At 36.5% G+C, this 22,111-nt stretch overlaps 1 protein-coding gene across 3 annotated transcripts in view; it reads left to right on the top strand.

The window, feature by feature from the left end:
• The window catches only part of nphs1 (NPHS1 adhesion molecule, nephrin), a 114,459-nt gene that overhangs the window by 40,749 nt on the left and 51,599 nt on the right, over positions 1-22,111 (top strand). For all 3 annotated transcript variants that reach the window (XM_058413560.1, XM_058413558.1, XM_058413559.1), the window contains exons 5-8: positions 7,533-7,652; positions 9,657-9,738; positions 12,639-12,742; positions 19,497-19,618. In XM_058413560.1, the coding sequence (XP_058269543.1) occupies positions 7,533-7,652; positions 9,657-9,738; positions 12,639-12,742; positions 19,497-19,618 (428 nt within the window). The remainder of the gene's footprint in view (positions 1-7,532; positions 7,653-9,656; positions 9,739-12,638; positions 12,743-19,496; positions 19,619-22,111) is intronic.

Here is a 22,111-nt window from a genome sequence, read left to right as displayed (position 1 = left end):
TGGTTGGTGCTCTTAATCCTACAAAGATCTGAATTATTATTTAGCTTCAATCAATTAACAAACTTTGTTTTACTGTGTTGTGGATTTTTAAAAAAAAACAGAAATAAAAATCATATAACAATTTTTTTTTTTTACAGTAAAAAGATCATAAGCATGAAAAATCCACAGCACAGTCTTTGAAGATTTCCTGAAAACTAATACTAAATAATAATTAGTACCCTTGTGGGTAGTGTACGTGCTCCACGAGCTTCCGACTCTCTGGATGACATTTGGTACGACAAAGTCGACCATGTCCAAGTGTCCTCTGAAAAAAACAACTAAATTTAGCTTGTACTCATATAGACAATCATTTCATGTCAGATATGTCGAGTTTGTTTAATCACCGCTAAAAACTCACGAAATTGCTTGCAAAGCCTTGAAAAATCCAACAAAATTTCACCTGTTTTTTTTTTTTTTACTGAGATCTCGTATTCATGACATCTATAAGGTTACTAGTGACAGTCTTATTGTCTACTCCATTGTGTAGTTTATTTGTTACTGTTTATTTATTTATTTGTTAATATTTTTTCACTTTTGTTTGTTTAAGGGTTAAAGCTGCATTTGACTAATACTTTCTTAAAGGCAGCAGTGCTCCTAAGGCTACATTACACCCACATCATGCCCTTTATAACCACTGACAGATTTGTACATTAACATTTATTTATTTATTTATTTATTTATTTATTTATTTAATCATTTGCGTATTCATTCATTGTTTTTATTTATTTATTGGTATTTATTTATTTATTTAATATATCTTTTTTTTTAGATGTTGCACAAAATTCTGTGTTTCTTTTATTATAAGTACCATAAGCCCATGTATGCTGGAAAGCAAATTACTTTTGTGTGTGTGTGTGTGTGTGTGTGTGTGTACAAGCACAATTGGTATATAAAGCTGTTTCTATTCTATTTTCATTTGAAAGGTTTATGATGTTTTCTTGACATTCGCTTGACACTTAACAGACTGGCTTACCTTAGAGCAGGGGTGTGTAATCTTGGTTTGTATTTCAGCCAATCAGAAGCCACACCTTAGCCTACTGAAAGCCAAGCTCAGCTGATTAAACAAGTGGAATCAGGTGTGGCTCCTGCTTTACTGGAATGAAAACCTGCACCCACACCAACCCTTTCCGGATATGATTGGACACCTCCACTCTAAGACAAGTGGTTTGCAGACATGATTGGACACCCTTGACTTAGAACATGGATCAAATGTACAGCTCATGTCCCGCTAAATGAATTTAGAACCCAGGTTTTTCCAAATAAAAATCCTCTTGTGAACTATAACTGAATTGAAAGAAGAAAAATGCACTAGTCTCTGGTATTCCACTAGGAAGAACAATAGATTGATAAACTCGGGGCCATAAACTGAGCAACAAACAAAATGTTCAAAGACCGTAGGATTTTTTGTTAACAAGATAAAAATTTAAGACTTACCACATCTCATTCCAATAAAAATCATTCAGAGGTTTCACAGCAACAAGGGTGAATACTTACTCAGTTACAATATTTACGTTTGTTATTTGTATCTTTAGGATGAATTCTAATTAATACATTAAAGAAGAATTGAGAAGAAGAATACTTTTTTTCTGTTTTATTCCTAGGAGATATATGTTAATTAAATTTATTCAGTATTTATCCTTCATTGGTTTGTATGGTCTTGAGCAACTGGCATAAGAACTGATATGCAGCTGGCATCAGTAAAGTTGATCTTATTTCCCTCAGATTCATGGTCAGAGAAAACCCTCATTATGGTGTTATATCACTGTCAGAGCTCAGCACACTGTCTGTTGACTGTTCTGTCAGGGTTAACAAAAAAAAAAGAAAGAAGAAAATTTGCAAATTATTTTAGTCAGAGTTTCCTGAACTTGGCATTAATGTAAAGACCTGCTGCTTTTGCAAAGATGTATACAAATGTCATATATTTTTATTTATTCATCTTTAGTAAAAGCTTTATTCAGAAGAGAGAGACATAGGGAGATCTCAAGAGACAGACAAACAAACAGATAGATAGATAGAGAGAGAGAGAGAGAGAGAGAGAGAAAAGGGGGGCATCGATAAATAGATAGATAGATAGATAGATAGATAGATAGATAGATAGATAGATAGATAGATAGATAGATAGATAGATAGATAGATAGATAGATAGATAGATAGATAGAATTGCTGAATAGGAATAAATGAGTGAAGGAACTATACATAAAGACCTGCAGTGAGAGACAGAGAGACAATGAAGGGGGTAAAAGTGTGAGAGAGAGAGAGAGAGAGAGAGAGAGAGAGAGAGAGAGAGAGAGAATGAACTGAGAGGGGAAATGCTCCACTGCCTCCCCGCTTTAGGAACATCACTCTTATTTTAGAAGATTTGTGCGACCGTCCGACGCCTCCGCCGACACAACAAGTGATGAACCTGAGAACATGAGCACAGGGAGGAGAGAGAAAAATGTGAGGCGGAAGAAGAGAAAGTAGGGATGTTGTGAATTGATGAAAGAGGACATGAAGGAGAAGAATGAAGGGAATGGAGGCAAATAGGGGAAAATAAAGTGACTGATAGAGCATGAGGGAGGAAAAAGGAGAGGCAGACAGAAGATTAAGAAAGACAGTGCAGGGATTGGTAAAGTGTGCAGGATGAAAGAGAGAGAGAGAGGGTGAAGGGGAGTAGGAGACAAAAAGAAAGGGAAAGAGAAAGACTTCTGGATATATGTGAAAATGAAGCTATAAAAAAAGTGTGATGGAGGAGAGAAAGAAAGAGATAAGAAAGACAAAGACAAAAGCTCCTGTGATGAAGGGAGCTAGAAATAAAGCAAAAATAGAAAGGAAGAATACAGAGGAAGAGAGGGATGAGAGAGAGAGAGAGAGAGAGAGAGAGAGAGAGAGAGAGAGGTGAAGGAGAGAAGAAGAATGATGATATACATTAATGGAGAAGTAAAAGGAGAGAATATGTACAAAATATAATTCTGTGATTCATTAAGTATGTGTGTGTGTGTGTGTGTGTGATAGAGAAATAGCGAGAGAGAGAGAGAGAGAGAGAGATGCTGAAAGAGGTAACAAAAGAATGAATGATCCAGAAAGACAAAAGGGTAATCATCAAGTATTAGGAAGAGGAGATAAAGGGAGAGAAAGAGAGAGGGGGAGAAAGGAGGAGGGAAGAAGGGAAAAAAGAGCTAGAATGTTGTGGTGTGGTGGAGGAGCAAAAAGAGGGTGTGGACAGAAGATAAAGATAGACAAGGGAAAATTTAGCAACTGATAGTGTGTGTGTGAGAGAGAGAGAAAGAGAGAGAGTGTAGGACAGAAAATGAGAGAAGGAAGAAGGGAAGAAAAGAAAAAAATATATATGGATGTTGAGAAGTGATGAAAGGGAAAAATGCAGAGCAAATAACCAGGAAGACAAAAGAGTTAGACTGTGTGAGGGTTGAGGGATGAGAGAGAGAGAGAGAGAGAGAGAGAGAGAGAGAGAGAGAGGTGGATGTTGGAGTGTGATGAAAGAGAAAAAAGAAGCAGAGAATAAAGAGAAAAGCAAAATGGGAAATATAGCGATTGATCGTGTGTGAGGGAGGAGGAGAGAGATTACAAATGCATGTCATTATTTGGCTTTGCAGTGTGGTCTCGGAGTCATCAGAGACCACACACACACACACACACACACACACACACACATAGAGGGATCTGAGCGCTTCGTTTAAATCAGTTTGTAGCTCGAGCCGTATCTCATCTGTCTCAGCACCTAAGCTCACAAAGCTCTCGGGCCCTCACACTGCAATAGCACCCCCTAGTGGAGATAACCTTCTCCACACACCCACACCCACACACACACACACAAACACACACACATGCCAGGGATATCTGACAGGTATGAAGTCACTTCTCTTATTGATTAAAAGCTAGAAATAGATCATGAACTTCATAAACTGCTGCAGCAAATAGAAAAGTTTTTGGTTTACTCCCATAAAGGCATCCTCATGGAAAAGTGATAATAATAATAATGTTGTTGCTCTTGTTGTTGTTGTTCTTTCGGCTGCTCCCTGTTCGGGGACTCCACAGTGGATCTTTTGGTCCGCATGTTTCGATTTGGCACAGGTTTGGATCCAGGTTTGGACACCAGATGGATCCGATTTTATCATGGTTAATCAGACCAATCAGATTTCATCATGGTGAATCTGACCAATCAGATTTTAGACAAATCATATATGATCATGATGAATCAGACCAACTGAATTTGATCATGGCTTTTCAGACCAATCAGATTTCAGATCAATCACATTTGATCATTGTGAATCAGACTAAGCACATTTGATTTTAATGAATCAGACCAGAGTTGATCATAATGAAACAGACCACTCAGATTTGTTCACAATGTATCAGACCAATTAGAATTGATCATAGTGAATCAGATCAATTACATTTGATCATGGTGGAACAGACTAAGCACATTTGATTGTGGTGAAACAGATCATTCAAACCAATCAAATCTTATCATAGTGAAACAGAGCAATCAAATCTTATCATAGTGAAACAGAGCAATCAAATCTTATCATAGTGAAACAGAGCAATCAGATTTGTTCACAGTATATCAGACCAATCAGATTTGTTCACAGTATATCAGACCAATCAGATTTGTTCACAGTATATCAGACCAATCAGATTTGTTCACAGTATATCAGACCAATCAGATTTGTTCACAGTATATCAGACCAATCAGATTTGTTCACAGTATATCAGACCAATCAGATTTGTTCACAGTATATCAGATCAATCAGATTTGTTCACAGTATATCAGATCAATCAGATTTGTTCACAGTATATCAGATCAATCGGATTTGTTCACAGTATATCAGACCAATCTGATTTGTTCACAGTATATCAGACCAATCAGATTTGTTCACAGTATATCAGACCAATCTGATTTGTTCACAGTATATCAGACCAATCTGATTTGTTCACAGTATATCAGACCAATCAGATTTGTTCACAGTATATCAGACCAATCTGATTTATTCACAGTATATCAGACCAATCAGATTTGTTCACAGTATATCAGACCAATCTGATTTGTTCACAGTATATCAGACCAATCTGATTTGTTCACAGTATATCAGACCAATCTGATTTGTTCACAGTACATCAGACCAATCAGATTTGTTCACAGTATATCAGATCAATCGGATTTGTTCACAGTATATCAGATCAATCGGATTTGTTCACAGTATATCAGATCAATCGGATTTGTTCACAGTATATCAGATCAATCGGATTTGTTCACAGTATATCAGACCAATCAGATTTATTCACAGTATATCAGACCAATCTGATTTGTTCACAGTATATCAGATCAATCGGATTTGTTCACAGTATATCAGATCAATCGGATTTGTTCACAGTATATCAGATCAATCGGATTTGTTCACAGTATATCAGATCAATCGGATTTGTTCACAGTATATCAGATCAATCGGATTTGTTCACAGTATATCAGACCAATCAGATTTATTCACAGTATATCAGACCAATCTGATTTGTTCACAGTATATCAGACCAATCAGATTTATTCACAGTACATCAGACCAATCAGATTTGTTCACAGTACATCAGACCAATCTGATTTGTTCACAGTATATCAGACCAATCAGATTTATTCACAGTATATCAGATCAATCGGATTTGTTCACAGTATATCAGACCAATCAGATTTATTCACAGTATATCAGACCAATCTGATTTGTTCACAGTATATCAGACCAATCAGATTTGTTCACAGTATATCAGACCAATCAGATTTGTTCACAGTACATCAGACCAATCAGATTTGTTCACAGTACATCAGACCAATCTGATTTGTTCACAGTATATCAGACCATGATGTAAAAGCTTATGACTCTACATATAGTCTGTAGAACATGCTGTAATGAGTTACATTTCCAAAGCCGTACGGTGAAGAGAGCAGGGATGGGACTAACAACTGGCTGCTGTTTTACGATGGTTTACAGCTGGATGAAGTTTGCACAGTCAGCTTGTTCACTGTCACACATTTACAGCATGTAGTTATCCTGACGACGCTCCCACTGTTCTGTGTAGTTACTGTCTACTCTGCTGTTATATCAGATCCCCGGTGCGTTTATAGGTTCGTGTTGCGCTTGTGATCTCAAAGTGAATTTTGTGCATTAATACGTTAGAATCAAAAGATTCCAGATGAGTCAAAGTTTGTGCACACTTATTTACATCCTTATCCAGAGGGATTTACAGTTTAGCTCATTTTATACAATTGAGGTTTAAGAGCCTTGCTTAGGGGCCCAGCAGTAGCAGCTTGGTGGACCTGGGATTCAAACTCATAACCTTCCAGTCAGTAGTCCAGCATCTGGTCAGTATAGTAGATTGTCTGGATTATCAGTTTACTCTGCACTTGAAATGAAAATACAGTCCAGGATGTGGACGATTTCAGTGTATTAGATCTCCATATGATGACAATGTTTCAGTTCATTTCAAAATAATATATATAAGACTATATCTGGTGCTAAGAAGCAGGCTGGGAAACAACGTCTGGCTGCTGTTGGATGATGCAATTTGCGCATTTTCAGTCATGTTAATTGTAATGAATCTTAAAGTGTCACTAGGTTATTTCCAGTTCTTCCACCAGATGTCTGTAATGTTGGATTGCAAGCAAACTGCGAAATCCACCTGGAAAAACCTACACCTTACAGCAGTTCACAAAACTACGGACTTTCCTGAGCTGAAATATGTTTCTCCTGTGGAGATATATCTCATTCAGAAGTGCAGTTCAGCTTGAGCATTTTACACTCTTCCTACCCCAAATATAAAAATAGAGAAGACTACGCTTATGATTTTATTCTGACTGCAAACTGATACTCCAGACAATCTACTATACTGCCAGGATAGACTAAGTGTGCACAAACTTTGACTGATTTTGTCAGCTGGTGTCTTCTGATCATCACGGATGCTCTTTTTGACAGCCGGTATCTGATTACAAACTGAATTAATTAGGCTTACGTCTGTTTCCCCGACGAGACATAGCTATCAAACACCTTGATCAAAGTGTGACATTCACTGTGAGAAAAAAAAATCACATTTTGCAGACATTTTTACATTACTTTAGGTGAACTGAATTTTTCCACTATGTTTATTAAACTGGCTCAGTATGCTACATGATCTTTGCAGTGATATAAGACTAGGCAACATATCTTTATGGTAATATCTTTTGGACATTTTACACACTATATGACCAATCACCTATTAATGAAAATCTTAAACCCATGTGTGCTTTTTCAACATCCTTTTCTAGATTCAATCCCAGTTTACTATTACCCCATAACCTCCATTCTTCAAAAAAGAGCTTTCTACTAGATTTTGGAGCTTGGCTGTGTGCTCATTCAGCCACAAGAGCATTAGTGAGGTCAGGCACTGATGGCAGTTGAGGAGGCCTGGGGTCAGTAGTTAGAATCTAACAGTTCCTTCATTAGGTCTCTGATATTGACTCTGTTTTTCAGTTCCTCCATCGAAACCCTCCATCGTCCTGTACTCGGAGCCGTGGGTGGAGGGGCAGGACTACCGGGTGACCTGCATTGCCCCTGATGCCAAACCGGCTGCTGAAGTCACTCTCTTTAAAGGTACAACTACACATAAAAGTTAATAAAGACTCCTCAGATCCACATAGATATTGAGGGCCAGTTTGTCTAATAACTGGTGCAGGGAAGGAAAAACAATATCTTCAGGTTGTGGATCAGGTACATCTGGCCTTTAAATGCTCTAAGGAGTGGCTTAAGGAAACATAGTAGTTATTAGCTTTTATTAGCTGCTGCTCCTCATGACACTTCAGGTATTAATTTATTTATTTTTTCCTGAAAACGCATTGAAGCTCTTACAAGAATCTTTTCTGAATGTTACTATTCGAGGAACTTTTTTTTCTTCTGTAGAACGCTCAGTATTTCGGGTTTTTTGGACATTATTTGCAAATATTAGTACAATGTTAACTGCATTGGTATTATTACTATTATTATTGGAAGATTAACCTCTTCATTAATCCTATTAAATTCTCACTGAGTGTTCTAATAAATATCCTCTCAGTTCTTTGTTAGTAAGTGAGCAGTTAAATACTCCAACGTTTAATAAATATTCAAAATATAAATAAAAATAAATAAATAAAATTCAAAATATAATAAAATAGAAAATGTAGGAGTGGGTTAATTGTTGTCTTATCAGAAGAATAAAACACTTCACGATGTGTTGTTAATTCTTTTCAACACTGGAATAATAGTCACTGATGCTAAACCAAAAGCTTTGTAGCATCCATTCACATGTTGTAAAACTGAAGCACTTCTGTGTTTATCCACTGCAAAAAGAAAACCTTAATGAACAAATTTACTCATTATTTCTTAATATGTAGTTCTAAGCCTTTATTTCTAGGAGGAACCAAAAATATCTGCCAACAGTATAAGAAAAATATAAGGTTTGAAATTAGTAAAAATCTCTACAAATTGGTTTAATAATCATATAACGTGCTGTATTGAGATGTTATAATTGGAAATACTGGATCTTTTTATAGATATATTCAAAAAGGTCCATATATACAAATATACTGTTAAGATTGTTAAGATTTATTGCAGTGAAGTACAACAAATTCTTTCAACTGAATAAAAAGTCACATTTCTGAAGGAATAGATTATAGAGACGTAAAAATAAGTAAATAATCAAATAAATAATCTTAAAAAGAGTTAACCTGCCTTTCAAATTGATTTTCAAATTAGTATTATATAAATTTTTATATATAAACACTTAATTTAATCATATTACAGAAGTGCTAAAGTATGTTAGAGCCTATATAACATGACACACACACACACACAGCAATTTTTACACACTTTTTTAGTTTTTTAATGCTGATACAATCAATCTGCTTCTAACTGTTTATGTTTACAATCGTAGCATGTATACTGGCTGGTGCTGGTCTGTGTACACAGTTGTACTGCAATTTCTTGTCTTGTAATTTCTGCACGTTTACACACATGCACTTTATTGTTGTTGTTTTATGTAGCTCTGCTTTCTGTGTAACTATATAGGGTTAAAATGACAGTAAAACCCTCTTAACCTCTTAACCCTTGGTTTTTGTCTCGACTATTACTTTTCCATTAATTGCCTGTTTTGTTACACCATTTTTGCCTAACACCTCCCTTTTGGATTTGTCTGCCTTTGAATAAAACCTGACTCGCCTGCATTTGCATGCATGCAGCCTGTCTTTATCTGACAATATAGAAATATGCTCTGAAAATCTGTGTGTATTCCTTGAAAGTTCTGGGATTTGAAGGGTATGAGTTCAAATCCCAAGACTCTCAGAAAAATCTACTAAAGTCATCTTTCAGGGTGTACTTTTATACCTTTCTTTATTTATAGCATCTTGAACCATAGAGGATTTTCAATTGGATCTTAAAGATACCTTTACAGGACCTTTTTTTTTTCTTTTGCAGAGATCCTTTGTAGTGCTGTTGAATAAAGACTTCAACAAAATGTACCTTAAATATGGGGGGAAAAATGTTAAATGAATATCTTTCTAATATAAAACCTGATGCCCAGAGGAACAGTGTGCTCCGGTAACTAATATAACTTCTTATTCTCAGATGGAGAGGAGCTGACAGACGCGATGCCTTCCCCCATGTCAGGCTCTAAAGATAAACTCCTGAGCACTCAAACTGATGTTATGTACGTGTTTTCTTTTAATGTTGCTTCTTCTTTAAAATCCAGCTGTCCTTCAGAACTTTACTTGAAGGGTAAAATTCTAAGAAATGCTTTTCATTGGGGCGCAACACTAAGGTTTTAAAGAAAGACACAGTAGCGAGTGAGGCGAAGTACTGTGAGGTGAGGCTTTAGAATACTGCTACAAATACTGATGATTAGTTTCGATTGCTAGGAGTTTCATTTGGTGAATTGCAAAGTCTCCTGAAGAACATTTCCGAAAAGAAAAATAAAATGTGATTTTAAACTTAGGTGATTTTAGTTGGTTGTAATGGGCTTGCTTAGGGAAAAAAATATCTTGAGATGTGTAATTAAGCACTTTACTCCACTTCTCTCCAAAATTTACTGTGATCGTCTGTGGAATTTTAATGATGCTTTTTATTTTATTTATTTTTATTTCTAACAGAAGTATGCATATAATAGAATTATGCTGCTTTCGTCAAATATGGCTGTGTTATCTAAAATGTATTCAAGTTAAAAGAGCTAACTGAAAAAAAAAAGATCACTTAACCCTACATTGTAATGCTGTAAAGCACATACAAGTAAGAATTTCATTGTGTACTGTACAGTGTATGTGTACACGTCAATAAAAGCTGAATTTATTGCCAGCTACCTTTCCTAAGTCAGAGAAAAATAATTTACAAAACTAAATTACTTCGGTCGTATTGTAAAATAAATAACTCACTTTCCATTTGATATTGCACTCTCTCTCTCTCATACTCCTGCTCCAATTCAACCAGAAATAAAAAATCCTTTGTGATTTACAAATATGGGGATAATAATTCAATTGCAAGGGACATTTTAACCCTTGCCAACAAGAACACATCACTTCTTCTTGTTTCAGGCTGAAGGGATTCTTGACCTGCTTGGTGAGTTTGTGGCTTTGACAAACAAAGGAAATGGAAATGGCCCAAATCACCATCAGTCAAGTTGGGTCATAACAGGCTCCCTGAAATAATGGTTTCAGATCAATAGTGCAAATTAAGTCCAGAGAATGGTGCCTTACCCAAATTTGTCACTAAGCCAAGACCTATTTGGAGACATGTTTGCTTCTACCATTTTGTATAGGACCTACAAGGAAAATGTAGCCAAAATCCTTTTCAGTCTTTATGCTATATCATAGCTTCCAAAAATCTCACAAATGTGTATAATCTGAATTTCTACATAACCGATTTGTTAGTTTCTCTGGTTAGGTTCTCTGGTTCCCTTCTATGCTCATGAGACATGCTGGTAGGTGGATTGGTGACATAAAGGTCATTTTCATTCTCACATCTTTTTCCAGACTTGGAAGTGTTTGGCTCAGAGTGTTTGAAGTCTGAAAGGTCAGCTCAGAGAACCAATCCCCAGCCAAAGTCCCCTTGAAAATGATTTTCTGGAATCCACTTCCATCAAACCCCTGGTGCCTACCACGTATGAAAACTAGCCATTCTCAAATTTCTGTGCCATGAAATGTGGTTCAACTTGTTCAACACTTCCCTTCTTGTGTCAAGTTTTATTATGAGATAGAAAGAGTTGCTATGGTTAACAGCGCAAATCGACAACTGCACTATTTAACCACAGTTTAAGAAAAACCTGCATACTATAGTTTTGGGTATATAGTGTCTATAAAACCACTTTTTTGGGACTGGAGCACTGGAACTAACTCACCTACAATATGTGGACTTGTGCTTTCATGGAGAAAGAACATCACAAAAGACACACATTTTATAGCAGCCTGCATGGCTAAAAATAATCACCTCGTTTGCAGATAGTCTTGAATAAAGGTATGCTATGCCTCTAGGAAGTGGTGTTCTTCACTGAAGACTGTAATGTTTTGCAAAATTGTATACATGAAGGTCTCTTGGTACAGAATCCGTTCTCCAAAATAAGACCAGAATTGGTACTTGGTACTGACTCTGGTTCTGGATCCACTGTTACTCTGACTTGGATAAAGAAACACTTAAAAACCACTAAAGTTGAATGAATGAATAGATTATTTTAAGTCACACTTTCTTTCTATAGAATGTGGGCTGAAACACATTTCAACTGAAATACATTTGGCATAACTGGAACATTGAGTAAATTTGATTTCCTGCCAAACTATTCCTTAAATATCTAATATACCATTGCCAAATAGACCTGGAAAACTGAGCATAGCTCGCTCCAAACCAAATCTCCAGTCAGGATTTGCAAATGAAACGGCTGATTTGGAGTGTAATGCGTTTTTAAATGAGAGATTCTATCAGTGCGAGCTTTTTCTCCTCCCTGTAGCACTAGTTCCTGATCTCTCATTAACAGCAGGTTAGAAATCCATGAGGTCAATAAAAGTTCAATACGGAAGTCTCGCTTTTAATGTGGCTGTCTACCAATAGACACACACACACACACACAAGTTAAAATACACTGATTAGTATCGATTACTAGATGAGTATCATTAGTTCATTAGTTCTTTAGTGGCAGTGGTTTCATCTGATGAATGATACTCAGTGATCTAGTCTTAATAGCATTGATTTACCCAGATGATTAATGATACATACATTATTTTATTTATTTATTTTTTTTTTATTGTTACCATTTAGCCAAGCGGCAAAAAATCAACTTGAATTACAAGCTACAATATCTTTTTTTCTGTATATGTGTTTAGATGGGATTAACACCCACAGCAATAGTTTCATCAGTTTGCATCATGCTGTAAAAATTGTTTAGCACTTTTTTTATAGTGTTATCTGAAGAAGCAAACATTAATGAATCAGGTCAGAGATGCAAAGAACTGCTTTCCCTTTGGCCAGGATCAGTTACTGGAGCTGTGATCATGATCATAAGGAATATGGAAACCAAACTGTAAGAGTGTGAGACTGTGTTATCATGTTACCATTCTCTGCCCACAGGATCAGACCTCAGCGTTCGGACGATGGCCGACCCCTGCTCTGTCGAGTCAAGAACCCAGCTCTCAACCAGGCTTTGGAAACCATGACTTTAATGAAAGTATACTGTAAGAAATATTTTTCCTTCATATTTTTAGCATTTTCTCTTAAAATAGTAAGAGACCTAACCAATGTTATCCCCAGTTTAGCTAGAACAAAGGCTACTATGTGCTCCAGGTACACAGGCTTTAGACACTTCTAATGCATAGTAGGTAGTCTTAGTCATCTCCTCCATATTATTCCTCTGTTCTCTGATCTCCCTGTATAGAGAGATTAACTTCACCTATATACTAGAGAGAGTAAAAGTGATTGTTATGCATTAAATTAGCCTCAGTAGACCACAGATTTGCACAATTCACTGGATAGTCCACATAAAGTAAATGATGTGAAGAAATAGCCTTCACTGATGTTATCAAAGCTTAGCAAAATGTGCATAAAATGCGAAAAAAAACCCCCACAATAATTAGCGGCGCTAACGTTGTCAAGAAGAGATGTAGGGGTGATGAGAGAAATCTGGATGTCTGTGTGTGGATGTGTGTGTCGTTAATCTGTACTATTTACAGCCAAAGGTGATAACAGAAAGTGTGAGTTTGCTTATCTGAAAGGCCACCTGACAGCAAATGGGCTGTAAACATGTACTTGTGATTACTAGAAGGAGGAAAAAAGAGAGAGGTTTAACAAAGAGAGCAGAAATATACAGTTTGTGTATATGTGGGCATGACAAACAATCAAAAGAGCACAGGTTCCTTAGCACCGCTTATTAATCCGTTTATGTCCAGATTTTACCAAATAAAAAGAAAAGGTGGATTAAAAATTTCATTTTCATCACTTGCTTTTCTTTTCACTTCCCTCTCCAGAATTAATGCTTAGCATTAAATACACTATAACACTTAAAGCTAGCTTCCTAGCATATTTACTGGTACACACTGTAACAATGAGCTAGCTTGATTACACATGATGATTAGCCACATGTTAGCTAGCTAGGATCCTAGTTTTAGTAGCATTCAGAGTTAAGCTAATACTTAGCCTAATGTTGATGAGTGAAGTTAGCTAGCTATTGCTAGAGAGGTAAGATTAGACTAGCTAATATTTTTTTTCTATAGTAAATTATGCAAATCATCATCTATCTTTCATCTAAATGGTTTTCTATATGGTATTCTAAGAATGAGGGACTTTTGTTTCAACCCTGTTGTGGCAATGAGGTATTTAAAACCCCAAGAAACACTGCTGTACCTCATACACACACACACACGCACACACGCACACACACACACACACACACAGCCATGTTAGTGTCATCTCAGTGCTGAGATGATCTATCCTCAAAATAGTGTCTGATTATATCAAAAGTGGTAGGCTTTTGCCATTAATGGTGTAGCATAGCAACAGACAGGCTACAGTCAGTAACTGTAGCATTACAAAGCGACCTTTAGGGTATGAATGCACCTGAAAAATGATCACTGAGTGGTTTTAAGAGAGATATAAACCTGATATTTTGCAAGAACAAAAAGTCCAGATTAGATTTAATTGAATTCGGGCATGAGGGAAGAAATGAGCCAAGTAGACAAGAAAATGAGCTGAATAGATACATTTTTTAATAAATGTGCAGTGGCAGGAATATAAATGGTTAGAATTTGGGTGAGAAATGTGTTTCATGGTCTTGGTTATAAAAAACAATGAGTTTCAAATAAATGCTCACATGAATTCATAGAAATTTGGTGTGGCTAGATATAAACAGAAACTCAACACACACACACAGCATATTGTTAGTTCAGGGTTGTGCACATTCCTGTTAGCCTGAAGCTATCTTGTCATAATATGAGCATGTTTTTACATGCTAATAGTTTTACCACTCCTAAGGAAGTGAACTGGTTACTGTATATTTACCCAGACTTCATAAATGTGTTGAAATATCAGTGCAGTAGCTGATGTGAGTTCAGCATGCTAGCAGCTGCCATTTTTTATGTGTTACTAATGAGACATATATGGCATCAATTTCGGCAAAATGTCTACCAAATATCCGAATACTGTTATATCCTTATGCTTGAAATAATGTTGTATACCTTATTGCATATTCTCTCTCTCTCTCTCTCTCTCTCACGCACACACACACACCTACTGACCAAGCTTTGGAATTTCACTTACAATTTGCCACATGATTCAGCCAGTCTTTAATTGATTCTGTTGGCAGACACTTGACAGAGGACATGACCTACGGATTTGAGTGTTAAGGGACTTACTCAAGGGCTCAACTGCTCTCTGGATTCAAACTCTCAATCTTTCAATCACTATCTCAGAGCCTTAACCACTCATCATCCAGCCTCTTGCCGTTGATGATTTTAAATCTGCTGGGTGAACCTCACAGGAACAGCATGTGCCATAATGTAACTGGTCATGCACAGAACATAGTCAATATTTCCACTGTAAGAGTTATTATATTGAAAATACTTACATGGCAGTTAGTTGTCGATAAAACTGATTATTAAACAGGTTATCCACCTCGTTTTTAAGGGGTTTTAATTGTATAGAGAAATGAGTCAGATTACCACCAAACTAATAGATGTAAATGTAGCTAAAGTGTCCTTTTAAAGGTGATGTATCCTTCCTGCCTGTATTTTACTTTATTTTAGTTTACATCAAGAAAATGATGGTGGTTAAGACACTGGGCTTCTGATTGGACAGTTGTGATTTCAAATCCCGTCATCACCAAGCTGGGCCCTTGAGCAAAGCCCTTAACCTTCAACTGCTCAGTTAAATGAGACAAATGAGCTAAATTTAAGCCGTTCTGGTTACGGATGTGTATCTAATGCTGATTGGCATCTCTAAATTGTCTGTCGTGTGTGTGTGGGATTGTGCCCTTGTGCCCTGAGTCCCCTGGGATAGACTCCAGGTTTCCCTGAGACCCTGTGTAGGAAAAGTGGTACAAAAAAAAGCATGAATGGATTTTGAAATTATATTTCCAACCCACAATTCCATCTGACTACCTTCTGATAGCTCTACCAGTAGGATTTAGCACTGCTTTATTCTGACTTCTGACTACTTTATTTCAAAATATATAGGGTGATGCAGCGGTGCTTTAGTCCTTTATTCATCTATACACTCTGATCAGTTTCTAAAGCTTTAAATTTTACGCTAATACCACCATCAGCACCATCAAGCTCTCCAGCTCAGACATAGCTAATTTGCTGAACTCTTGAGTCTCTGCTCTAACGCAGCACCACTGTGATGTATAGCTGCATTGCATTCTGGGAGTCCAATGTTTGCTGTCTCCACTAATTCTGTATCGGATTTCTCATTAATAGTGATGTTGATGGAAAATAGGGAATGAGAAAAGAAGCTCCTGATTGTTCTAGCTTGTGTTTTTTGTACTGTAATACTCCATTATGAGTGTGCTAGCAATAACAGCATCTCCCTGTGATGTCAGAGTGACAGACAATCACTAACCTCTTAATGAAAATAGTGGACTATCGGCAAATTAGCACCAGAATCGCTTATCACGTCACAGATATTTTGATATAAATCAATGTGACGCATTTCAGAATAGAGGTTTTCTATGCAATTTTTGATCATATACTTTTGTTAATATTGTTAAAGCATTTCAGATCTGCAGTGCATCATTCTTTTGTACTAACTCTCATACACTGACTTGCTGAGGCTCTCTAAATTTTCTTTGATAATTTACATCTACCTCTGGGCATATTTACATGAAATCCATCGCAAATCCACCAACCTGTTTCGCACAGATCTAAATCCATATCCTTCTCATCTTATATTATCACTTTACATTCAATAAGAGCAAATCACTGCAAGTGCTAGCTAATTTTCGTTCAACTTGCAAAATTCATACGCATCATTAATTAAAACTTTGGTGCAGATTGTGACACTCCATGTCCTTCCATTTGCATGCAGAGCCGTCTCCTCCGCTTTCCTCCCACGGATCTTAATTATCTTTCTGCCTTCATCTTCCTTCTTCTCCTTCTTCTTCTTCTCTCGCTCTCTTTCTCCTGCACCCCCTAACACCTCCCACCCTCCACCTGCTCCCAGTTCCATTTCTTCTCGACCGATACACTAAGTGCTAATCTTGCAGAAACGAGGTCCAACGTGGCAGCCTTACTCAGCACACCCGGCTCATCAAATCCATGCCTGTTTCCATCCCTGCCAGATTTCGAGCGAGACGCCACTTTGTCATGCGAGGTCCTCATCTGTCCGTCGGCAATAACAAAGGCCAAGACTCGTTTTTACGGCACGATGTTTTATTCAGGAGCCACCCTGTAATTTATTCATATTCCGCCTCACCTTATTACTGTTTAAACATCTGTTATTCTGCTTTATGGACTAGCGCCAGGACGCAGCTCACTCTCAGTGCTTAATGCTTTCATCAGAGGGCCGAGCTTTCCTCTCTGCAGCGGCAGCATTAAATGGCTCCCAATTTAACGGCACTGTCAGGGAATAAAATGAGTCGCTCTCTCTGTCCGTTTCCTTAAACTCATATTTCCTGCTTGTTTACTCGCATCCTTGTTCCCTGTTACACTTCACCTACTCGGGTAAACTGCTTGAAATGGACCAGTAGCTTTTTTAATTTCTTTTTGTTCAAAAATTGCCTATGCAACAAAAAAATCTGGTTTGTGCTTCCTGTCTAAACAAAGCTATACCTTTGTAGCCTGCTAAACACACACAAAAAAATGAGTAATACTTTACAACAAAAGCGATGAAAAATCCTGCACTAATAACTGAATTAATACTGACTTAAATATGAACCATGAAAGAGCTAACTCATGAACTAATAAAGAGCTAACATTAACATTTCTAGTTAATGTATTAATTGACACATAGACTTAAACCAAATCAAACACACTCTACATTATTTCAAATTGTTCATATTTACCATATGCAGCTGCGTACACAAACCTCAGATCATCAGATGGCACTGGATTACACTGATCTTCTATATTGAACATAGAAAAATGAGTAATTTCATCTCAACTCATTTTGAATCATTCTCCAACCATTCCTCTTCAAATTCTCTGGGCGACTCGAGTCTGGGACACTGCTCCTTTACCCACAAGGGTGAAATTAAACAAGGAAGGTATGTATCAAGACTCTTCTCTGTCCTGGCACCTACGCTGTGGCCCGTAGATGTTTGAACAGAATCACTGTCATCCAGCAACATCTAAAGACCCACCTCTTCCTCATGTACTTAAACAAGAGTCAGTGTGTGTGGTTTTTTAAAGTTTGTTTGCTTTTCTTGCTATTTGACTTCCAAATAGAGTCTTAATACTGATGGTATTCTTAGACACTGACCTAGTGAACCAGTATCGATGTATTTATTGATAGAGACTTAAATAAGGGCATCTGCTGAGTGCCATAAATGTAAGTACAGTAACATGTATGGAACCCTGTTGCAATAAAGTTATGTAGCTTGATAGGGATACTAATAAAGTTTTGTTTGCGTTCTTCTGAAACGTGCTTTTAACCAACATGTTTGTTCAGTGAATGATAATTAGATCAATTAGTGTATATTTTCACCCTTACAGTGAAAAGCGTCATTGTTAATTGTTTAAAGAAAGAGTGGGTGGAGATTTCTTCCCTTTAGAGCTCATAGTATCGAGGGAAAAGTTTTTAAAGTTTTTGAAGTATTTGCATTTTGTTTTCTATAATTTATTCTGGATAACAGTTTAATTAAGTTCAATTGTTTCCCGCTGAAATTGAGTGCGAGAGCCACCATTCACGCGTGTTTGTGTTGTGTAGCTCAAAGGACATTTGACTACAGACATTTTGTGGGCTTGTTTATTTCATTGTTGGACCATGACATAGTTTACTTACGAAAAGGTGATTTGTTTTATTTTATTTTGCTCTTTGAGAGTCTTGTTTTACTTTTTTTGTGGAAGGCGCACATTGTATTTATTTAAAATCCTTTTGTTTCTTAAGTTTATTTACCTATAGGTATGATTTGCGTTATTCTGTCGTAGTATTTTTATGCAAATAAATTTTGTTGTTAATTGTTTTTTTCACTCGTTATCTTTCAGTCTTCACAGTTTTTATAGCTGAGAATATTGTTATATTATTTAGTTATTTTATTGGGAAAACAGTTAAGGCAACTATTAAGGACTATTAAAACTATTAGTAATCTGGTGCTCAGCTTTATATAGTGAGTGTAGAGTAGGGGGCGTTACGTTCCTTTATTAGATACCTTTATTTATTCGAATTTAAAATCAGTGTTATGTCCTAGATTCTTCTTCTTTGAATTAGTTCCTTATTAATTAGTACATTAACTAGCAAACATCTAACACATAAAAATTTGGTCGTTATTGACACATGAATTTATAAAATTAAATTTTTAATTAGCTTGATTAGGACATGCCTTAACTCATCATTAGTTTATATTTAAGTCAGGTATTAGTCTATGGATTATTCACATATTCATAAAGTATGAGCAAAATAAGTGTTTTAAGTGGAAATCTGACCACTAAAATTAAATTGCTATTGATTTCAATTGGTTTGAGGATTGAAATATTGGTTTTTTTTTTTAAATATGTATGAAACACAATTTCCACATTAGTACCTAGTGTTTGTGATCATTTCACCATCGCCTTTGAATAAAGTTGATCAGGCTGTTGAATAATTAATGATATAAACAAATTTTTCATCCTTTTCACCACCACCAGACAGTCCATCATATTTATTCTTTTATCACTCCTCTTCTGCTATCAGTGCTTTCTCTGACCATGTAGAGGATTATAGAATAGTCTGAAATGTCAGAATGTCATAATATATTGGCTCAGGTCTCACAGTCTTCTCTCTCTCTTCTCCATTCTCTCTCAGTCCCACCTCAGGCTCCGGTGATAGACGGATTGAGGAGTGAAGAGGTGAATGCTGGTTCCCATCTCCGGCTGGTCTGTCTGTCATACGGAGGAAACCCTTTGGCTACTCTGCACTGGAGTAAGGTGAGATAGAAAAAGAGCCATCAGTGACTGCAGTATGGCCTCCAGACTTTAGGTCATTCCGCTGCTTTTCCTCTTTGGTATTTTCTCTCTGTAGATTTCAAAAGGTTCTTGTTCTAAAAATATATTTCCGTAGGGGACAGGTGAGTTAGAATGGAATATGGAAAGAATTCAGTAGAAAGCAATATTCTTGGGTAGCAGAATCTACAGGGAGACCATTTTCCCCTCAGCCTTCTATATTTACTAAACTCTGTACAGTATAGCTTACGAAATGTAGCTGTAGATGACTAGCGTAATAAACTATTGTTTAAGCACAAATTTTCTAGGTTAATCATTTATTTAATCACCTAATAAATTAATTTAAATACAAATGTTGTGGGTTTCAATCATACATAGTACGACAGATAGTGAAATAAAATTTCAATAAAATGACAAGAAAGATAAAATTTATTAAACAGATGGGAAATGGAAGAAAGTACATGACAAAAATATATAAATGTACTATATATGAATGCAGATGGATGGTAGAACAATAGGATTATTGCGAGGAAAGTGCAGTCATGCCAATGTGTGCAACTGTAGTGCAATAAATCTGCAATATGTGTAGTGTAGTGTAGTATATGCTGTACAAATAGTCTGGTAGAGGGAGTGTGTGTTGAGTAGGGGAATCTAATCTGCAAGACCTTTCTGTAATAAGTATTGCAATTATTACTTTTTTTTCCAAAAATAAATCAAGAAATTCTCCTTTTGTTAGAATGACTGAATGTTACTAGGTCACTACATGTTTATCTTAATCATGGCGGATCATATTACAAACAAACATGCTGGATAAAAAGGTTGGAAATATGAGTTCCTGTTAATCTGTTATCTGCCACCTCTTTTATTTAACAAAACCACCATAACACTGCAAGATCTGATCCCAATTACAACAAAAACCCTCAATACAGAAACCAGGACTTAAAAACAACAACAACAACAGGAGTTAAAAAACAACAACAACAACAACAACCGGATAGCAATCACCAGACAAAAGGCTCTTTAAAATCGTTAATAGTAAAAGCTAAAAATTATTTTATTTTCTCTTTTTGGTCCTCTTTCTGTTCCCCATATTCTGTTACCTATCAAGTGTTTCCCTGAATGTGTTCACCTCTTTCTTGTTTCCCAATAATTAATCATTTTCTTGTGTGTTTGTATCCATGAAGCTGTTTTGTGTTTTATCATCCAAGATGCTCTTGTGTCAATTTTTCTTGTTTTGTTTTTGACCTGTGTATGTGTTCTTAGTTACTGATAAAGGATCCTGGTGTTTAATGATGCAATTGTGTTGTACAATTAACCTGGAAAATGTGTAGAAAATAATTAAAAAAAAAAACAAAACAATAGCCTCAGCAGAAATGTTATATGGCTAAGGAAACGCATTGAGAAATCTATGTTCTGGAGTGCTTGTGTTTACATGAGCCTCTACACTCTGATCCCTATCTCAGTTTGAGATCAGTAAGCGCCCAGCACAGCCAGATAATTCTCCTTCTAGCTGAAGACCACACTGCTCTTCAGAAAAAAATCTTAACTGGAAATTCAGTAAAAGCGGAATAACCAGTGGCAGCACTTTCTCCATGATAGTGTAATTTGTTACTGTAAAGACTATAAAGGTGGACTTGAGAATTAGTGATCAGGAACAGGTGTGTTAATATGACCTGGGAATCAAATGCAAAAAATTTTTCTGCAATAAAATAACTAAACTTGCGTAAGGTGTAAGGAATCAATGTAAACACAAACTTTAGTTTTTATTTTTACAGTGTCTGCTTTCATGCCTGCTTTCTGAAGTATCTTTCTCTAGAAGTGTACTTTCTCTATAACATTGGCCTCTTGGTTTCATAGCTCTGTTTACTTGGATTGGTTTTGACATTAGCCATAAGCTAACAGGACAAATGCTTGCTCAATGCAATCCCTAAACTGCCACAGAGACACAACTGGGCCCTTAAGCAAGGCTCTTAACCGTTAACTGCTCATCACTGTACTTGGATTGAATTCCGCTTGGTTTGTATGTCACTTTAGATAAAAGCGTCTTTCAAATTAAGAAATAGAAATGGAAAGCTAATAGTGTATTATCTACATCAAAATGTCAGGGCCACAGGCTTAAATGTTTGACAGTGACAGCTGCGTACCGTAGCATGGCTTTGTAGTCGGATGAGTAAGAACCGTGGTTGGCAGTTTATTGTTTGAGGCCATGCTAAATTCTGAGCATCTCACAGTCAGCAGCTTCTTTCCGATCACTCATTCCCACAGCTTTCAGACACACAGGTGAATATATAAACAAAGGCAAACACACACACACACACACCAAGGACACCAGAAAATCCAGATGAAGAAAAAAAGCAGCAGAAAGAAAAGAATGCATGTTTATGCTCTGAAGGGCCATTTTTTTGTTTTGTTTTTTAACTGTGTTGAACTTTAGGATTGTGTGTGTGTCTGTGTGTGTGTGTGAATGCAGTTGCCATG

Source organism: Hemibagrus wyckioides, linkage group LG17 (genome assembly GCF_019097595.1).
Source record: "Hemibagrus wyckioides isolate EC202008001 linkage group LG17, SWU_Hwy_1.0, whole genome shotgun sequence".
In the NCBI taxonomy this organism is placed as follows: Eukaryota; Metazoa; Chordata; class Actinopteri; order Siluriformes; family Bagridae; genus Hemibagrus; species Hemibagrus wyckioides.
Note: the sequence above shows the minus strand (reverse complement) of the source record. Positions and strands in the feature narration are given on the sequence as shown.